General features: G+C 48.8%; 1 protein-coding gene and 1 non-coding gene across 6 annotated transcripts in view; both read right to left on the bottom strand.

Annotated features, from left to right (window-relative positions):
• LOC149365152 (neprilysin-1-like) overlaps positions 1-20001 on the bottom strand; it is a 67125-nt gene extending 47124 nt beyond the window's left edge. For all 5 annotated transcript variants that reach the window (XM_089575243.1, XM_089575242.1, XM_089575245.1 and 2 more), the window contains exons 1-12: positions 19806-20001; positions 18596-18697; positions 18355-18435; positions 17664-17711; positions 17314-17487; positions 14717-14812; positions 14456-14661; positions 11166-11336; positions 8670-8753; positions 8379-8506; positions 6094-6421; positions 4920-4997 (exon numbers count right to left, since the gene is read on the bottom strand). In XM_089575243.1, coding sequence (XP_089431369.1) covers positions 4920-4997; positions 6094-6421; positions 8379-8506; positions 8670-8753; positions 11166-11336; positions 14456-14661; positions 14717-14812; positions 17314-17487; positions 17664-17711; positions 18355-18435; positions 18596-18656 — 1455 coding nt within the window. In that variant the 5' untranslated portion in view covers positions 18657-18697; positions 19806-20001. The remainder of the gene's footprint in view (positions 1-4919; positions 4998-6093; positions 6422-8378; positions 8507-8669; positions 8754-11165; positions 11337-14455; positions 14662-14716; positions 14813-17313; positions 17488-17663; positions 17712-18354; positions 18436-18595; positions 18698-19805) is intronic.
• Positions 18478-18550, bottom strand: TRNAR-UCG (transfer RNA arginine (anticodon UCG)). Its single transcript has one exon. It is a non-coding gene; the product is annotated as a tRNA-Arg (tRNA).
• Positions 20002-21089: the final 1088 nt, after the last annotated feature.

Raw genomic sequence — 21089 nt, 5'->3', positions numbered from 1 at the left:
TTCAGTGAAGTAGTGGCCAACTATATGTGTGTTTAAAAGCCAAGCTAGCTGCAACTTGTTCGCTGCCACAACTTGAAGAAGAAACCGACTAAGGTTGCGAGACATGATGTTTTTTTGCAAAAACTTGATTGGCATTCATTTCTCTGTTAAATTTGCATCCGAAATCAGAACGTCGAACGCTTTCATTTTAATCGCTTAGATACGATTAAACTAGATGCCGCATATGAAGAGCTTCAATGCTTGCTTGCTTTGCTTTATTGTGTTTTGCTTTGCTTGCTTGCTTGGACACGTCGAACCGAGTACAAAATCACTAATCGAGCCTTGCTGAGCACGCCTCAGGTGGTCTGGCCGCACCTATAAGCTGAGAAGAGCAACACATGCTTGAGCATCTATTAGCTTTCTGCAGGGGCGTGTTTCTAGTGAGCATATTTCTGCTTTTAGAAGAGGCGCTTCTTCGAAATGGTGACACGCTTCTCATGCGCGAGGAAATGAAAGGAACTGCGTCATGGTTCAGCCGCGACCGAAATCTCCAGAGATCACATTAGGGACAAGCTCTGCATGTAGCCGGTCTCACGAAAGTGCTTCGAGCAGAGTACGCTTGCTTTGGTCGGCTTGAATTCTTCGTCAAAGCAGCCAGCGCTTGCGCTGCGAGCGTATGATCTTGCGGAAAACAGTGGAAGACGACACAGTCGCGGGCGTAGTTGTTTGTGGACACGAAAGCAGAGTAGTACCTCGTGTTGAATCTGATTCTCAAGGTCGGCTGACACGCTTTGTACGTCACAACGCACGCAGTACGAGGAACAACGCATGCAGCACGAGAAACAACGCGCGCTGAAAGCTCTCTCGGGTGCGCCGAAGTATCCCCGGCTCCTCAACGTGACGTCACGTTGGCCGACATGGACGAGGTTTCCCTCTCCGCTGTTCTCCTCTCCTGCGGTCGCGCGCGGCGCGGGAGATTTAAACATCGCGTTTTTAATTGGTGATTGCGCCACTGTTCTGGACAAAATCGAAAAAATAATTTCACAGACGTGATCAGCAATGACACTACTTCAAAACCCTAAAAAATTAGCTGATTCGAAAACCGCCTCAGTCTCCCTTTCCAGATTATTGCCAACAAAAACCATAGCACCCATCATCACAAGAAAGGGGGCACTTATTATTTGCTTAAATTTACTTTTTCAAATCGGTCTGCAGTCATGTATCCCGAATGCCGCTAGGAGCAAGACCCGAACTATCATTTACCCTCAATCTGTTTGAAATTCTCATCTGCCCACCAGGAAAGCACATACCGAAGTCCGGGCTTCTCATCATGCTTATTATATCTCCTAATTTTCATCAACGAAGCCATCCAAGAAAACGAAAAAAAAATCGCTATTTGCCTTCATCATGCACATTAACTCTCCTTAACAGCCGCTCCAATGGCTTCGCTCTAACACACCCAATAATTTTTCTTCTTTTTTTTTTTTATCGCAACGGCGGCCTAGTGGTTTGAGCATCCGCCTCGCATGCGGGAGGTGGGGGTTCGATCCCCAGTGCCGCCGGGTACCCACCGCTGATACAATGAGTACAAGCTTTCCCCTGGTCTGGTGCTCGGCTTGTTTAGGCGAAATGCTTGGGAAATGGGTCTTTGACTCCAGCTTGAGTCGAAGAAAAATACCCTTTGGCCACATACTCTTGGCCAAATACTCTGGCCAAATGCCCCTTGGCCACAGATGCCCTTGTGCCATAAAAATATCTTCTTCATCAATTTTTGTTTGTTTTTTCTTTTGTTATATAAAATTCGTTTTGTTATTTGATATGCATCTACTTCGTATGGGGTTAAGCCCGTTAAACTTAGTGGCACGGGCCAGGAAACTTTTTTTTCCGATTTTTTTTCCTTAGTCCCACCATACTATTAGCTGTCCGCTGAGGCGACAATGGCCTTCCCTCTGCGCGTGTCGTGCAGTGCTTTCCGCCCGCAACAAGTCAAGAGGGGCTCGGATCCCGTGGGAGTCATCGTTTACCCACGGAAACGGACAAAGGCTTCTCCAGTACCTCCTCAGCGCATACAACTCAAGAACGAAGCGGCAAATTTCCTTCACAATAGCCCCTCCAGCCAATGGCGTCGACTAATTCAGCCTTCGACCGCTCCCTTTTGACGGCTGGCGTTAAATCGCAAGGTGCGGCAGTGAACGGAGAATAACCACGACTTAATCGAATTAACCGCAGCGTCATGAAAATCGGTCGACGCCATTGGCTGGAGGACCTCCATTGAGGGGCACCTGCCGCTTCCTTCTTGAATTGTATCCTACGATAGCTATGCTGCCATTACGCCGTGTGAGCAAAGTGACCACCGTCGCAGGTGGCAGTTAAATTTATGACTGGTTGCGAGAGGTGGCTCGGGAAGAGCAACCTGGTTCGCACAAGCCCCACCGGTGGCAGTACCTGCATTTCAGGCAGTCCTGCACCACTGCGCCAGGAGTGATATGAGGACACCCAGGGACCTATGATGAATGAAAGCCGAGAATGACCAAGTCCGCATATATGGGCGCTATTAACAGGTTAAAGCATTAGTCCTTCCTGCTGGGGCTATGCTTCCAAGCATGGCTATCAAGACTGGGTTGGAAGTTCCATGGTTGAGGGCGTATGTGAAGGCGCGGGTGTGGGGTCTTTCTTCTGCGATATTTCTGACGAGTCATCGTCATCAGCCTGACTACGCCCACTGCTCTAGACTAAACGCCTGTGCATGTTTTTGTGACGTCATAATTGAAGTCCCCTCTGGATCTTGTAGAGGGAAATTGGGTTGATGATGATTGTTGAAGGATGCTTGACGTCTTGCAGATTCTAATTACTCAATCACATTGCTAGAGGACACTTCTGGAGAGGTTAACTTTTAATAAAAATTAATAGCACAAAGGAAGATACAAGCAAAAAGAAAACATATTTGCACTTGACTGACTCGAAGTTCTACGTGAGGAAACCAGCACTCGGTCCTGCCGAAACAGCTGGTTTTAAACCCTATGCCCCCGCCCTCGGTGGGGAGAATAACCAATCAGATAACTGCACAAACAACCACCCAATAAATTATTGGGGAAAGGAAAACATCACCAATAAAAAATTCGGAAAAGACAACAGAACAAATCAATGATTGGGGAAAGAAGGTAACTCATCGCGACAAACACTGTACACATATGTACACTCTCTACCATCACGATTTTGGAGAATTATGCTTTCCTGCTGCTAGCTTCGCGAACACTCTCACTGTCCCATGATGCAGATTATTTCAACGTCCGGTTGACCCAAGTTCAAGGAAAGTCACTTCAACCCATCTGTTCAGCATCGTCACTCCTTATGCCTGCAGCTAGCGTGGCAATATCCTGTTGACCGCGCTTCAAGCTGTCAACGCACGCCGCTGCAGACATGGGACAAAAGCCACGCACTGTGACGCGGATCCGCCTCGCCGCAAGCACGTGCACAACAGGATGCGACCTAATTTATCCGTCCCTGGAGGGAGTTTGACCTTTCCCGTAATCCTCCGCTATCCGGCGCCCCCTTATCCCGCCGGGTAGCAAGTGTGACTCACCCCCTTCTCTGCAGTTGTGCGGAGGGCGCAAGAGAAAGAACGTAATGGGCATTCCACTAACGCGAACCGGATGCGGCAAAACAATGTACAGCACCGCGAACTTCACTGTCATCCTGAAATTCGGCTTCACCCTACGCGGTCGCGGTATTTGACTCTGCGCTGCTCTTGGAGCTATACCAACTGAAATTCGTACTTCTAGCGATTCTGGGGAAGCGTACTTCTCGGGAAGCCAGTAGCCGGGAGCGTGCGTGTTGGCGGGGGCAGTCAGCACGAGTAATGGCGTCGTGGGCATATGCAGATGGCGGATCAGTAGAAGTGGGAAGCAGCGTGTCCAGAGGCAGCAGGGGCTGGCGGCCGTACAAAGATACAAAGGGGAGTGATGGGCAGTGTCACGGCGGGAGGAGCTGTAGGCGAAGGTCACACAGGGGCAGGCACAAGGACGATCGGAGCACAGGGCACAGATCACAGCGAACACCGAGCGGACAGCGCGCACACACCGGGCACTTCCTCCACGTCGTCTTTACGGAGATTATCCGATGCAATATTATTGTAGAGGGACAAGCTTTTCGGCTGTCGACACCGAAGAATCCGATCGGCGGACGCTCAGCCGTCCTCGGCAGGTGGGCGGCTGAGCAAAGTTGCAAAGTTCGGCAGTCGAGTAGAATGACATTCGGTTGGAATGCATTCGAAACGCGCGTGTAGCAGCGGTATGGCCTAACCGCGCTAAATCGTCCGTCCGTCATTTTTTTTTTTTTTTGCAGCGGTTGCATCTCGCGCTCTCAAGTGTTGCTAGGAAACCCAAATGTGTCAATAAGAAATATGCCGGGAGCTGTAACAAGAACAACCATGCATGCGCGATTGTACGAGTGGGATGTAAGGCAAGCCGACGCGCTATAAAAAAAGTACAGAAGAGATCGCTTCAGCAAACGCGAACCTGTGCTTTTCCGCTAGTTTTCTGCTCATCACCTAAAGCGGCGAAATAATTAGTAACGCGCTCAATAGCGCAGTCAGAACGCTAAAAAAACGCGGCACAGGCGCTTGCTACGCTTACATACTTCAACATCTTTTAAAACGTTGATCACAACACTGATAAGCCCACAGTGCACACGCAGAAGAGCGTACGTTTTTACAGAATACGAAGGCGAATACTCTGCTTCCGACTCACAAGATTAAAGGGACCATACATCTTACGGAAATCCGCACACAAAAGAAAAGAGAACGCTTCTCAGATATGTATGGAAGTTTTCATTGATGGCACTCTACTCCTGTCTACTATTTTGCTTGCTCTGATGTAGGGCGTCAGCTTATCATGAATGCCTTCGTAGCATGCAGTATAAGTGAGAGGAGGTGTACTTACCGACTCGTAGAAGACATTGCGCTCTTCCTCGCTCATCACCCAGGCGGGAAAGAACTCGACAAAGTCAAGGCGCTTCAGCTGAAAGTAAAATTCGGCTAGTTTGAACAAGATAGTGACCGCAGACTCTCGAAGAATTTGTTTCTCCACGCAGAGTGTTACGCAGCTTGCTCGAGAGGATTGCGGCCTTTCACGGAGGTTCTCAATGGTCAGTGGTTGATGTTTTCGATTTGAACGAACAAAAGTAAACGATAAACGTACGCCGAATATCTTTTCTGAAATTCAGTTTGAAATAAAAAAGGTAAATATCCTTAAGATTTACGCTATAGTTTGCTGGCTATCGAGTACGAACAAGCTCTTCTCGTCCATGCCTTTTTTTTTAAGGGGTGGGGGGAGGGGGGGGGGGGGGGGGGGGGACCTACAGGCATGATGACCAAGAATACATCACTCCGCTTTTCGGCAGGACTAAAGTTATCGGACGCAGAGGCAAAAGAAAGAATGCGAAAATTCATGAAGCCTTGGAAATCGTGAGATTAGCGCCTGGCCAATGTGTTAGTGAGGCCCCAATCCACTTGTGCCGCATGGTGTCGGAATTTCTCAGGTTGACCAGATGAACTTCAATAAAACTTCAATAAACACGCGCGGCTGACTTTGGAAGCCCTCCACATAAAGAAAAAAACAGTAGACTGTATTAGTGATACGTCCGTGGCTCTGTACGCAGCTGAAATCAATTTTTTTGCGCTCGCGTCTGCGTTAACAGCCCTTGGCATGAATATTGTGGCTCCAGATAGCGTTTGAGCATGCGTGGACAGGTGTATAAGTATGCGTTCTCAAGAAGACAAAATTAGTTGTTAGATAGTGCCTGTGTGTGTCTCTGTGCCTCTTCATTGTTGTTCGTACAGTGACGAGATGATTACGCCTTTTATTTTGGCTTTCTGCGGTTGTTGCACACGCGCTTTGCTGTTGAAGGAAGGCGGCGTTAATGCAATAAGCCAGTTGTTAAACTGCGCTCGTCCCATGTGCTTCTTCTCTGTTGTCCCGTCCTTCTTGCGCAGCTATTATTAAGTCGCATGCACCAACTAGCCCCTCAGCGCACTCTTCTAGGGTTCACTCTCTCGTCTCATTAAGTGCCCTCCCGTCGTGTCAGACGAGAGTGCGGCGACTGTCAACGTGACACCTTTTCTAGGGCTCTGGGCGCGTCCTTGGAGGCTAGCCAGACGACATCCTCGAGGGAGGCGGCCAGCAGGTCCTTGACCCTGCCGAGTGCGGCTCGCAGCTGGAGCACGTTGTGTTCCCTGACGAACGCGTCGTGGTACATGCCGAGGAAGGCGAACGGCATGGCGTCCTCGGCGAGGCGCAGGCACAGCCGCCACCTGGGCAGCTGCTCGCGGCGCCCCGTGAGCAGGCTGCCCCGCAGCGCGGCCATGCCCCCTTCCGAGCTGGGCGCCAGCAGCGGAGAGAACACCAGCAGCGCCTTCAGGCCCAGGTAGTTGACGATGGTGCGCCTGCGCAGGGCGGCTCCAAGGTCATTCAAGGGCAGATGCTTGCCGCAGGAGATCGCTAATAAACGCTGGTTCAAGGTCACAGAAGATAGCGAGTTGGAGAAGCCGTACAATATTATCTGTTGTGATAAAGCTTTCTAGGGCTTGCGCATTCGTAAGCAGATGAACTAAACAGAAGCAAGGAAAAGACCCCAAATGATGCAAAAGGTCAGGCTATAGTTCTGGTACGTGCCTTGCAAAACTCTAGTTGTTTACCACCGGCCCTTGAAATGCGGTAAGCGTTACGTCGCGAAGACAGGACGGTGTATAGAACAACACCACGTTTACATACACAGGGGGCGCTCACGTACGCCGCAACTATCGCTCTACCGGAACCGATGAGTGAAGTAGGGTTAGCGTCGTGGAAGGAAACGTTTTTGAAGCAGTTTTGTGAATTCACATATCACCTATGACGGCGGCACTTCGTGAAGAACAACCAAGTTCATCCTAGAACAACTCGTGAATGTATGAAGCGTCATTTCTAAGGCAAGGTATGTTTAACACACTGCGTTACGTCCGCGTGGGGCACAGAACGGGAGCGCAGCCCACTGAAACACTCGTGTGCAAAACTTTCAAAAATATTTTTCTCGTTTTAATGAGGACCCACGAAGGCGGCTGCTTATTAACAGTTGGCGAGTGCTTTGAAGAAGAGTGTGAGAAAATATGGCGCGCCATTTCGGAGCCATCGTTTTAAAACGCCACTATAAATGTGTGTTGCGTGGCCGGTCATGCCCCCCCTAAAGGCGCTCTATCCGCTGGATGTTTCCCCCAATCGCGCAAGCTTCTCGTATAGCCCGACAAGCTGCCGCTTGCACTGCATTTGCTCACTAATACAGTCGTAACCATCACAGTACGAAATATCCGCGTCTGATCCGAGGATTCCGCATCTGCCAGCGCACTGCAGAAAATGGAAATCGTGTGTGCCCTTTTCAAAGAGTCAACCATTTTGGCCACGCGAAGAGATATGCGCACACGCGAATTGATCAAGGCGTTCCACATACCTAAGAAAGGCTCCGATTGTGTTCAAGTAACAAAAAAAAAAAAATTGGAGGCTTATCAAGGTTAAGCCCAGTGGATGCGAAGCATGTTAAGCAGCTGCCTCAGTGTGGATGGGGCTAAGTAACGGAGACGTGGTTTTAGGTTAATCGTCGTACTTTATTCTTTGCAGCCCGACAAACACACTCTTATGGTCCGTAAATGCTTGACTCTTGGTTTGCACGTCACTTACTCTGTATTGTCTTTGAGCATTTCTACAGAACACCAAGTCTAAACTGCTTCCCCACTGATTCGTTTTGCATTCATATGATTAACGTCCTTAGCGTTTGGAGGCATCTTGACCGCATACACGCCCGGCGCAAAGACGCTGGCGCGGTTGCGGGCACAGAGACTGACGCGACGGCGGGCGCGCGCCGCTTCATCCCTGGCGTGACGTCACACATCACGTGATGCAGCGATGGTGGCGCCGCCGCCGCGTCGCGCGCGACGGCGCGAACCGAAGCGTGGAGGCCTCCGACGGGCGACGTCCGACGGCGCGATATGAGGCCCCATCTGCAGCCGGTGTGACGTCATCACGTGACGTCACGTCACATCATGTGATCTCACTTCAAGGTCAATGGTGGCCACCGCCGGGCGTCGCGCGAAGGCTGGAAACCTACGTTAATATGCTTCGCATAAAACTGACTACCACCTCACGTATGTGACTTTCTGATTTTTTTCTGGCTTCTTCAGGTTTGTGGTGAGATTAAGTTCTTTGCTTTTATCAGTTTTTCTAGTGATCTTTCGTTTGTTCTTTGATGGAGGGTTCTGAAAGCGCTTGTGTCGTCGTCTTTCTTCCTTTTGCGGCCGTCACTGTCCGCGCTTCCCTTCTTACGATGCCACAGACAGCGCAGTGCGAAACTGAGTAACGCCGCTGAAGGTGTACCTCTGCCGTCCCTCGAGGATCTCGGCGAGCTTCTTGACGAAAGCAACGTTGCGCACCACGACCACCTGGCCCCGGTGCACGGGTCGCACTTTCTCCATCGTGTGGTTCAGGAAGCGCAGCCACTGGAACTGCGATGACGAGTTATGACTCCCCGGGACACCACCTCCCCCGGTGGAGGGCAATCTACTTTTTAGTGCTGAGATCATGAATAGGAAATGAATGCTATACGCTTGATGCCACGAACAAAGGCAGCTTTTGGCGGAAGCGGAGCTATCCGTGGGCGCACCTTACCTTGCTGCAGCGCGGAAGGTCCGCGACGGACATCTTCACATATCTGCGAACCTTCTCCTCGAGCTGGACGGGGGACCCCATGGCCTGCAATCGGCAAATTGTACTCCATGTGCGTCAGCGGCACTTAAAGGGTTCCTTGGAACGGTTTCCATGGTCATAGTCTAGTGCAACAGATCTGTTGAGGTGGTCTTTGGCTATTCGAGTCAAATTTTAAAGCTCTGCGTGCACCTTATTACTTACAAATACTTTTTCAAGAATCGCTGCTCGCAGTGCTCGCAAGCGATTAGGGCAACACCTCAGCGCGCGTCTCCTACCCCGATGACGTGGGTGGGCGAGAAGAAACATACAGAATTCCTGTTTCGTACATATTAGGCAGCAGGATAATCGACAACGATCAGTTCTCCTGCGAAGTCACTGACAAGGCAATTCACTGCATGAGTAGATTACGGACGCTTAGAAAGCCTTTAAGGTTCTTCCCTTTAATCCAAGAAAAGGTCATTTATATATGAGTTTTTTTTTTCGAAATCGCCAAGAGCCACCTAAACTGAGTAAAGCACGAAAGTTTCTTACCTGCATAAACAGTAATACTGGTTTATGGTTTATGGGGTTTAACGACCCAAAGCGACTCAGGCTATGAGGGACGCTGTAGTAAAGGGCTCCGGAAATTGCAGCAACTCTACGCCACCAAGTACTGAAAATTTATGTGGATTATTTGGTCAGTATCAGCAGTAAACCTTGGATTTGGCTCTTTGCGATGTGAAATTTTAGATCTAAGTTCGATCTCAGCTACTTTATTCTACTGTACAATTGAAACTTTTATTATGAAAATAAAGTTTATTTTTTTTTATGCTGTTATGCAGAAAAAAACCCCATAAAATTCGCTCTATCCAATTAGGGCACTGTCGTGCTTCTCCAATACAAGAAAGTGTGAACAGCAAGCCTCTGTCACAAGTGCTGACGTGACAGCCTTCTTAATAATAATAATAATAGCCTTTATTTCCATCAACATGATGGGGGAGGTTAGGGAAAAAAAAGCTGGAAAGCTTGACTGGTTCCCGCCCCCCCATATCAAATACATGATTGCTTCCATCAAGGCAGAAATCAGCGGACAACAGAATACATTTCAAAGAACAATCATAGCTAACATGACAAATAAGAATAACACGTAATAAAGCAAGTTATCATGAAAAAAAGACACAGCGTAGTAACAAGAAACAAACAGACACTGATATAACTCTAGTGCTATTTAGGATATATCGCATTCACATGGCTCTAGAAATACACAAAAATACAAATGCATATTTACGCATATTTACGCGTAAGAAAATGCATATTTTCTTATGTAACCGGCTAGGATCTAGATTTTCTTCTACTTCATTGCAGAATCTCGAATTCACGCTTAGTAGCAAGATGGCAGACACAGATAGGAGACAAAGAGGACAATCACTAGTCCTGTCGTTAGGAAATTTGCGGGGATACGGTGGCCTCAACTGGCGAAGGACAGGGCTAATTGGAGAGACATGGGATAGGCCTTTGCCCTGTAGTGGGCGTAGTCAGGCTGATGATGACTATGAACTAGCCCAACTAAATACTTAAAGTTGGATGTAGCAGCGGCGCATCTTTGCCTCCTCCTTGGTGGCGCTAATGATCCCTTCGTTATGGTCCTTTTCTGGGTTCAGACCTTCCGCCGACATCCCACGCAGTCAATCGTAAAGCCCAGGCTATGAGGCTCAAGCAGATAAAGAAGGCTCTCGCAATTAGATCTGGCCATTTCTATCCGTTCGTCGACAGGGCCTGGCTCATTTTTTTATTTGAAATTTGATTTGCGCACAGGTTGTCTAGGCGTTATGGTGCGCCCCTTTCGTTGCCATAGTTTTGCCAAAGGAAATATGTGTGGATTTGCCGGCCATTAGAATATTGCCGCGAATCTTTGTAGCGTTTGTTTGTAGTGTTTGTTCATGCTTCAAGGCTGCCGACACGCCGCTTTATCGCTTCGTTTGTGACGCAAGACGCGCCTAGATTTATCTCGGTTGATCGCATCCAGGCGGAGCCGGTTCTAGTTTGCGCCAGAATGTTCCAGTAACTTTCCAAGTTTTAACTCGAATGTTCGCCATCAGCTTTAAAAAGAGCACGGCCGACAGCGGTGGTAATTCTATTCGACAACCGCCGAGCACGCAACGCCGCCGCCGAGTGATTCAGTTCTTTGCGGGCGCAAGTCAGCCCAAATAAAGAGTTTCGTTTCGAAGACATTCTCGCTCTTTTCCAGTTCGCCCGACTGCAGTCACCACTACGTGACAATATAATGCCTTTTAGTTTCGGTTTCTGGATTTGGCTCATCCCTAAAATAAAAGGAGAAACTGCTCATGATCTCCGTATAGGCAGAGTGGCTACTCTACAGATGTATAGGTTGATCTATCTTTCTCCCCTCCTTTCCAGAGCATTCACACGACGCCAGGGTTTTCCTCTCTTCGTTAGACACAACCAGCGCGGCAAGACCTGCGATATTTCGTCCTCCAGTCCGAGTACGGCCGAGCCCAGCAGGTCGCTGAGCGCCGGGTTCGAGAGCTTGTCGAAGGCCTTTCGCGTCACCGCCTCGTACTCGAGCAGCTCGCGCTCCGAGTGCAGGAAGTAGCCTCGCCGGAACACCTCGCGCGAAGGCTCGTCCAGCTGCAGTGTATGTTAGTAGACCGGGAAGCATGCGGAAGGGGAGATATAAAACATCACAATCACAAAAGTCACACAATTTCAAGGAAAAAAATTCACTCAGAAGAAAGTTCTGACTCCGGAAATAAAGTGAGAATTTACGTCTAAAAAACAAAGTCGACAAAATTGACAAGTAAAACTCTAGTTTGGGCGAGTTGGTTCATGATGAAATAAAAACTGGTATGGCGCAAGAAACGGGGACACAGAAGGCACACAAAACACAGGACTGACGCCAACTTGCAACTGGGGTTTATTGCACCAAGCCTGCCTTTTATACCACAACCAAGCCATATCAACGAAAGCGTAAACGTTGTACATATAAAACGGCAATTCATGCGACCACTGGCAATAAAGTAACGCTGATCATTACAGAATCTAATCTAAACAGAGCTTGGGAAGCCAACTTATTTTCTGGCCAGCAGAAAAACATCAACCAAGGCAAAAAGAAAAAAGAAACAAGGCACTGGGGCATGACAAGTCCACACTAACGAATTATGAAACGCGTGATGAAGGCGAAAAAGAGCAAAAAATCGAACGACTATGAGATAAAACCACGTGAAAAAAGATGACCAACAATAACAATAAGGAGGGATGAAGTCTGAAGATACAGCACCTAGCGTCAAGTGATAAAAACTGAAGATCATTCCTGAAGAACAGTCGTCTTAGCGTCTAAGAATCTAAAAATTGTAAAACACCGAAAGAAAGGACGAAATAAGAGCACAAAACCAAGGAAATCTGCGAACTACAAAAAACCTTCTATAAAAGACGTCTCGGCGCTGCTAAGCATAATGGAAGGCCTGCTAACGCATTTTGTTGCCGTTTACATCGGGCAAACAGGTCGTTGTTTTAATGAGCGTGCAAGTGAGCATTCCCGAAACTTGCGCAACAACGAAAGAAGCTTCCTAGTTGACCACTGCAAGAGCTGTTCTGATTGCCGTCCCGAATTCGAGAAAACTAGATTTTTAAAGAGTGGGAAAGATAAAACTGAGAGAGAAATTGTTGAGGCATTTTTCATCGAAAAAGCTGGCAACAAATGCGTTAGCAGGCCTTTCATTATACTTAGCAGCGCCGAGACGTCTTTTATAGAAGGTTTTTTGTAGTTCGCAGATTTCCCTTGGTTTTGTGCTCTTATTTCGTCCTTTCTTTCGGTGTTTTACAATTTTTAGATTCTTAGACGCTAAGACGACTGTTCTTCAGGAATGATCTTCAGTTTTTATCACTTGACGCTAGGTGCTGTGACGCTAGGTGCTTGACGCTCATCCCTCCTTATTGTTATTGTTGGTCATGTTTTTTCCGGGTTATTGTTGGTCATCTTTTTTCACGTGGTTTTATCTCATAGTCGTTCGATTTTTTGCTCTTTTTCGCCTTCATCACGCGTTTCATAATTCGTTAGTGTGGACTTGTCATGCCCCAGTGCCTTGTTTCTTTTTTCTTTTTGCCTTGGTTGATGTTTTTCTGCTGGCCAGAAAATAAGTTGGCTTCCCAAGCTCTGTTTAGATTAGATTCTGTAATGATCAGCGTTACTTTATTGCCAGTGGTCGCATGAATTGCCGTTTTATATGTACAACGTTTACGCTTTCGTTGATATGGCTTGGTTGTGGTATAAAAGGCAGGCTTGGTGCAATAAACCCCAGTTGCAAGTTGGCGTCAGTCCTGTGTTTTGTGTGCCTTCTGTGTCCCCGTTTCTTGCGCCATACCAGTTTTTATTTCAAAATTGACAACATTGACACAATCGTTCGATTGACAAAATCGAACGATTCTATACTCATCAGCAGCTTACAATACAAGGCCATGAGATACCCAGGCTGACGGAATACAGATATCTTGGTATATGGTTAAACGAAGGACAGATATACATTGAAAAGCACAAGAAGACTTGTAGAGCGAAAAAAAAAAGATGCCGCGATAATGAAGCATATATAGCATTACGAAGGTGCGAGCTACGGAGTACTAAGAGGCATTTGGAAAGGATTAATGGTGCCGGGGCTTACTTTTGGTAATGTGGTTTAGCGCCTACGGGCGGATGTTGAGTCGAGCCTACAAATAAATAAGCGAACTGTTGACACATGCTACTAGGTGCCTGCGGCAAAACCACAAACGAGGCAGTACTTGGGCTGGACTTCACTTCAGGCGCAGGAAGCTTAGAGTGAAATCTTCTATTAAGAACGCCTGAGGAAACTGGTTAACACATGGGCAGCTAAAGCATTTAAGTACCAGTACAGAAGGATCATTGACTCACAGTGGCGGAAAAGGACTACAATAATTATAGAGGGAACCAGCAATGGTTATACCTACCGAGGGCGAAATTACACCACCAATTATAATCACTGTCATGTAGATTCCAGTATCTAACGTCTGCCTAAAAGGTTTGACCCATTTCGCCGACGTTCGATTAATGGATAAGTACTCTTTGAAGATGAAGTGTGGGGTGGACGAAATGCTCTTTATGAAACGCCTAGACTGTGGCGCCAGCGTTCCCACTATAGGCATAACGTACAGTCTTTGTCAAAAGTAACCAGGCTCCATGGTTTGCTTCTCATTGGTATAACAGAGCCCTCACGGCTTCCATAAAGATCAAGAAGTTCTTTGAAGGTGAGGGCAGGGGTTCTTCTTACCATAGAGAGATTTAGAGCTTGATGGCTGGCATAATAGTAGAACGTTAAGTTGGGCGAGTTGGTATAGGTTCATGGTTGAAAAACAGCGCACAAAAGACTAGACACAAGAGTAAAGGCGACGACAGGACAAGCGCTGAACTCACAACATAATCACAACATGATTATGCCTTCCTTATATACCCAGGTTTTCGCAATAAAGCCTTAGTTGTGAGTTCAGCGCTTGTCCTGTCGTCGCCTTTACTCTTGTGTCTAGTCTTTTGTGCGCTGTTTTTCAACCATGGCATAATAGCTTTAATATACGACTGAGAAGAAAAACGTGCTGCCTGGTTACTTTTGACAAAGACTGTACCTTCTCAAGTGATGTCATATGGCGCCACAGGGGACATGTGGCTTAAAGTGGCGCCTGCCGCGCTGAAATCGCTCATAAAATGAAAAACCATGTCGATGTGAGCTAAAATGCGCGCGTACCGTGATGACGAACTGTGCCGGATTGTCGGGGTCCCGGTCCACGTCGACCGAGGAGAGAGGGAAAAGGCCCAGCCGTGAGCCCAGCGCGCCGGCCACGCGCTCGATGAGGGACTCGTTGAAGTCGATCTTGACCGTGGGCCATTCGGCCAGGTGCAGGCTCTGCAGCACCTCGCGCAGGGGGCCCAGACCGCGGTCCTCCAGCCGCTCTGCGTTGACAACCGCGATCATGCACTCGAAGCGTCTCAACCAGCGGGTACTTACCAACTTCCATGCAGGCATTCCTCATGAGGATGGCCTTCACATGGCTCGAAAGGAAGTTGAACGCCAGGGGCATGGACAGCACCTTCCGCAACTCGGCTGAAAGAGGGCATCATCTCTTGTAGCGTGGCCGAAAGGAGAAAAAGCCTTATCCAAAATGAAACTATTCTTCCTGGGCGCTATACTGTTAGGCGCAAGTGGGGCGTCAGTGATGAGAATTTTATAGTTTTCAGGGAGTTCGAAAGGTAAATTTAGACAAGCATTTTCACTGAGTTTGAGGGAATTTTAAGAACCGAGGAGGTGTTTTTAAAGCTCCTGCAGGGCCTGAAATAGGGAATTTGGTCATAACTGGGAGCATTTTCGCTACGGCTCGGAACATGACTGTGCGCAGTCGGTGACACGTGACCATCTCGTCTACTGGTGTGGCCATCGAGGGCTCGTTAGAGAACCCAGTTGCGCATTCACTACATACTACAGGCGCGGCTTCCTTTGCGTGCGTTCCCGTACAATCACCATTGCTTCTTGAATTGGCTAGCTGTCTGAACGTGCAAAGGAGCAGCGTTCTCTGCGAGTTTAGAGAGCAGGTTTTCTTGAATTCCGCGTCGGCGTTGACGGCGTAGCACGACATCTAACAGGTTGGCAGCTAAGCGAAACGCCACCTGCCATGGCGAGGGTGGAGGAATGCACAACGTGGCTGCCACGGGATGATCCCTGAAGCTGGGTAGCAACGTAACGCGCCACCTGACAGCAGTGGCGTCAAAACCTGCGCTCAAATTTCCCTTCACCGGCTACCGCAATCACTTTCTTTCCTGCAGTTTTCTTTAACGGCCAGCAATAGCGTTCTCCAATGGCATCCTCGAGCACCGGGGTCGACGCAAAGCCAGAGCGGCGACTCACGCGTGCCGCTGTCGTAGAGACAAGACTCTGGAAGTGCACACACACACTTGCTGGATTAGTGCACCTTTATGCTCCAAAGCTACCCACATGGGCTTTCAGGCAAGCCCGAGCACAGGTCTACATTTCAGTAAGAGGACATTTCGCCGCCATCTCCTCAATTTTTGCAACAAGTGCGAAATCTGGATCGTTGCAGCATTAGCTAGCCTCAACAGCACTCTAGCCTGTCTGAATATGCCGGCATAAAAGATCGCCAGCTGAATTGTTAAAGGTGTTCGGGCGAAGGACGCTCCGTGACTTGCGGTCGTATCGGCTGCTCAGTTACATAACTGCCAAAGTCGGGCAGGATCCATTCACAATTCTTTCGCTCCAACCTTCATCCCTTCCCTGACGTCGTGGTTGAGGCATCCACCGAGAAGTGAAACAGTTACGGCGCCATTTCCTTTCCTGAAAAGCGCCAACTTATCCAGCATCGATTCCTCGCTCTGTATTCACAGCCTCCATATTCCTTTATTTTATTTCTAGAGAAGCTTCACAGACATAATTTTCGCATATCTTGCATACCCGCTTTCCTTGTTACCGTCCACGCCTTGGCATTGGCTGCTTCTCCCGTTTTTAAAAGCAGAAAGCTCTCGAACAAAATTTAGTATTGTATTGTGATGTAAAACGAAAGCACACCACAAGACTCCTTATTTTTCGTATTTTAAGCGCTCGCGACTAGCGAGAAGCGAGCAGAGTTAAGTTAAGAGAGAAGAGAGTTACCTTTTTACCTATTTCTGTTACGATCCTTAATTACAAAGAGACGTGTTGCCCGCCGTAAGTAGTATCCATATCATTTTTTGAGAATTTCCAAAACGCGGTTACCCTCATTGCTGTGGTCCAACAAATTTTGGATATTTCATCGAGTTAGGTGGACCGCAGAGGTTGCCTTGCCTGCAAGCTTCTTGAAAGCGCATGCATTTTGGCGCGATGTAGCCAATATTTGTCGGGCCACAGCGCCGAGGGTAACCGCGTTTTCGAAATTATGAAAACTGATGTCGATATTATTTACGAGGCCTACAAGCTTCTCAGGAATTACGTAGTCTAACGGTATTAGTTAAGAAGTTAACTATTCAATATTAGTTAACCAGCCCTGTAGTTAGCATGTCTTAGCTGTATTCCTATGTATTACACCGCTGACAATGTTATGCCGAAGAAAGCGGTCTTCTAACTCAAAAAGCATGTTTTTAAATATTATGTAAAGTCTTAGGTGAAACACCCTGTATACATGCAGCCGCGGCACACATTACTGCTGCTGTGACTGTGGTCGATACCACGACTATGAGTGCACATAATCAGCATTACTAACAAACGCCGAACACCAAAAGCTTCGATTGCGCTCCAACTCTTTTAAAAAATGCGTGGCCTGACTTTCAGGGACAATTTTCTCCATGTCCAGAAAGGCAATGCTGAGACAAACAAATCAAGAACACCTGCGCAATGTTGTTCAACTTCAGGCGTTCTCCGATGCACCTTCCCACTATGCACTTAATGTGCACCTGCCGAAGGACACTGCTGCGCCAAGTAGAGCGCGAATCAGGGCGGTGACACCAACTCCACTAGGTGCAGAGCAGCCTATATGATGAAAATTGCTCAATTTTCTGCTCGCAACAGCACGCTCATGGCGCAGCTGGGCTGGATGAGAGCACGTTAGGGGGCACGCCTACCGCGCACCATGTCGTCGAGCTTCTTCTCGACGTAGTCGACCAGGCTCGAACGGTAGGAGACCTTCTGGGCGCCGCGGGGCACCGGGTGCTCCTCTGCCCAGGTGGCGCACGTGTACTCGTAGAAGTTGTCGCACGGGCTCAACACCGGATCCACCAGACCCGCCAGCCGCTCTCCTGCGCGGGCGAAGAACACGAGCATTAGTCACCACCTAGGGATCAAAAACCTCACCGGCTGACTCCCAGGCAAGCCTGTCTCAGCAAATACGTCCGAGGAAAATGTCCGCTTCAGCCAGTTGGTGTCAATGCATAATAGGTTCCTTGAGCCCAACAAATCACGAAGGTCGACGTACCTTCTTTGATGCAGCTATCCGTCGTGCACACATAGTCCCTGCTGAATCCTGCCCGTCACCGGAAAGAGAAGGAAAGTGAGGTAAAGAAATCAGAAAAGCCTTGACATCATGACAATGGTATCGTTATAGAGAACGCAACCCCAGTCGTCGAATGTTGATGCGCTTCTTTAGATATTCATCGTGATGTAGTTTTTGAGGAAAAAGCAACGCACGAAATGCTGTAAGCAAAATTTGAAAAGGGCGCGCTAGTGCGTAGTGCTTTATTGTGGGTCTAGAGGGCGCCACGCATGCCGCTTCGGGCAAAGCGAAGGGTTTTGGTGATCGAAAGCTGAAAAGCACAGCAATCTTGAGTATGTGTGTGTGTGTGTGTTGGGGGGGGGGGGGGGGGGGTGTTTGCTTTCCCCTTGTACTTATTCTTGTTTTTTGTAGTTTTTCTTTTGGCTGGGCACTACAACGTGACCATCAGTTGCAAAGGGTTGCCTACGTGGAGATATCACACGCGTCGTTGGATAGCAGTCACGAACAGTTAATACTCTCCCGGTCCAGCTCAGACACTGTGTTTAACACTTCATTTTAAAGCAGCTTAGCGAAATAAACAGCTGTTATGAAGGATACAAAAATGTGCTCAGTTTGTCGTTTGCGTAAGGGTGAGCCGGTCGAAGGCTAACACGAAGGTGCGAGCAGCACTCACCCCGAGGCGCGGCAGTGTTCTGGATATATGCAGCTCCAAGCATTCCGTGGGGCTTCTCGACTACCAGGTTATTAACGGAAGCTGAAAAAAAAAAAAAAAAAAAAAGACAAAAAAATTTTCGACCGTCCGCGACAGGACTCGAACCTGCAATCTTCTGATCCGAAGTCAGACGCCTTATCCATTAGGCCACGCGGACCGACGTGACGGGATGCCGTGAATTCTCTATATGTAATGTACACACCCTTTGGCACGGTTGCTTTGGCTGCGACGTTTTCTGCTGCTTCGGTTGCCCGTTGCGCCATGTGGGAGCCCAGCACAGTCGACCGAGCTGTGGTCGGGTGCACTGGAAGCAGAAATTTACAGCCGAATATCAGTGGTCCAGCACTTGCATCAGCCCTTTTTGGAGCACCTATTTCACGACAACGTTACTGTGTCTTGGTAGGCTGCATGAAGAGTTTGGCGCGTTAATTGGTTATTACACATTCGGTCGAAAAGCCGTAGTTGTGAGCATCGCGCGTCGGAAGAAATCGTACCACGTCAACTATTGTTCCCGAATGGTGCCATATTTGGCCAGTGTGGCCATTTGATTCTCCCTGTGCGGTCTTCTCGACTTCTCGTTCCCGTTGTGCTCTTTTGGATTGCCATCCACGAGGAAAGTGACACCTTTGGCAGAATCCTTCAATACTGCTCTGCGTCGGTTTTATAATGTTTGCCCGCTGCTCGCAATGGGAGTTCGGTGCTCGTATTTCGAGCGCGCCAGCAAGCTACTGCTTTTCCTTCTACGCGCATGCATGACAAACACGTGTCCTCCGGTTTGCTTGCAGCATGGGAAATGCAATTACTCCATTCCAGCATGGGGTAGGTACATGTGCTTTTCTGCCGTTTGCGGCTGCCCGCTTCCAGAACGTGTAGGCTTGCGGTGGTGAGCCGCTGTCCTCCAATGAATGTTGAGTGCATGCCGCATCGGCGCTCCACATACACGCGTGGCTAGGGTGCCATGTCTGCGCGCCTCACCAACGCTAGACATCGAGGAACAAAAACGGGGCGTTGGCTGAACAGGGGCACTTCAGCTCGCGCCAAGCTCGAGCCCACGGGGATTTAAACTCGGACTTCCGCACGAATGAGTAAGCTGCGAGCTGGAATTTGCCTCGTCTTCGCTCCAAAATACGTCGGTGTTTGCCCGGACGCGGCTGCTCGTACTCGCTTGCAAATCTGCGGTCACTACTCCCAGCGTCGATGTGTATTGCGGTGAAGCACGTCTCATCCATCGCCGTTGTGCGACCGTATGTGCACTAACCGCACGCATGAATGCCTGTAGTGCCGGTTACAGGCACTCGATCACTAGTAAGCCGTCGTCATCTGCCTGACTACGCCCACTGTAGGCCTCTCCAATTTTTCTCCATTTAGCCCGGTCCTGTGCCATCTGCGACCACCAGTCCCCGCAAACTTACCCGTCCATCTAACTTTCTGTCATCCCTTGCTGCGCTTGCCTTCTCTTGGAATCCAGTCGATCACTTAACGACCGTCCGTTATGTTGCCTTCGCATTACATGCCCTGCGCGCATCTTATCCATGGTTTCGACTACTATGTGTTATTAACTCGCGTGTAATCCCTCAGCCAGTTTGGTCTAATTCCCTTCTCTTATTGTTAGGCCTATCATTCTCATTTCCATTTCTCGCCTCGTTGTCCGCAATTAAAGGGACACTGAGAAGAAATTGGAGTTCGCTTGCATCGATAGAATACCAGCGCCTAACCGCAAAAAGACCACTCTTACAGAAAACAAAGCTTTTCTATGGTAGAAAAGCGCAAAAACTAAAATACAGCTGTCGCCGCCGCAGGCTAATCTCGTCAGCACTGGCGCGATACTCGAAATCATCACGGATCTCTGAGGCCGACAAACGCGCATGAAGATTGTGTTTTCGGATAGCGAAGTTTTGTTTTGAAACCGCTAGTCCACTTTTATCACACGAAGAAGACGGGAAAAAGACAGCCTCAATGTTGGAATCCAAAGAAAACCTTTACTTGGACAGCTTCCGTGCCCGCGTCGGTCCTTCTTCGACGCCCCTCGATTTACAAGCGCGGAGCAGCAGAGGAACTGGACGACGAAGTTCGTGCCGTGGCACGCACATGCGACGAGGAAAGCATCTGCGGCTGCCTAATGTCGTTAGCAAACGCACTGTTCGGCGCGTCCGCTTCGTCAGAGCGCCAAGACGCTAGGCTGCATAACCAGCGCTACGAGAACTATTATAGCATAACTTAAATGTGTCCGTGCGTACTAGTCTCTACCCATCTGTCATTACGGTGGCTCGGCGGTGACAGCTGCCGCATCTGTAGCTTGGCTTGTTGCCATCTCCTCGGCGCTCTGATTATCGTGCCATACCAGCCGCCTCAGCCCTCAAAAGCATCGCACGCTGTGTGGGGTTGAGGTCGCTGAATTGCAGGACCCAGTTGTTTGCGAGAACTTTATTGTCGGGAGCGGGATCTATTTTAACGATGTTGCAAACGTAAAGAAGCGACGGTACCGGCCAGCAGAAGCTTTCATTTCGGCTGCTGCTAGGCTGCACCATTCACCGGCAGCAATCACGGAGTCCACGTTAACGTCAGCTTACGCCACTTTGCGGCTATTTCGTCGTCAGAGTGCCACGTTCGAATCAGAGTGGCGGGAAGTTTTTCAACTTTAGCCGACCGTCCTAACCACTGAGCCACCGCGGCGTGAGAGAAGAGATGAAGGAGGG

This window comes from Amblyomma mixtum, chromosome 2 (assembly GCF_055824585.1).
Source record: "Amblyomma mixtum isolate Tamu chromosome 2, ASM5582458v1, whole genome shotgun sequence".
NCBI classification, from domain to species: domain Eukaryota; kingdom Metazoa; phylum Arthropoda; class Arachnida; order Ixodida; family Ixodidae; genus Amblyomma; species Amblyomma mixtum.
This window is presented reverse-complemented; position numbering and strand designations above follow the sequence as displayed.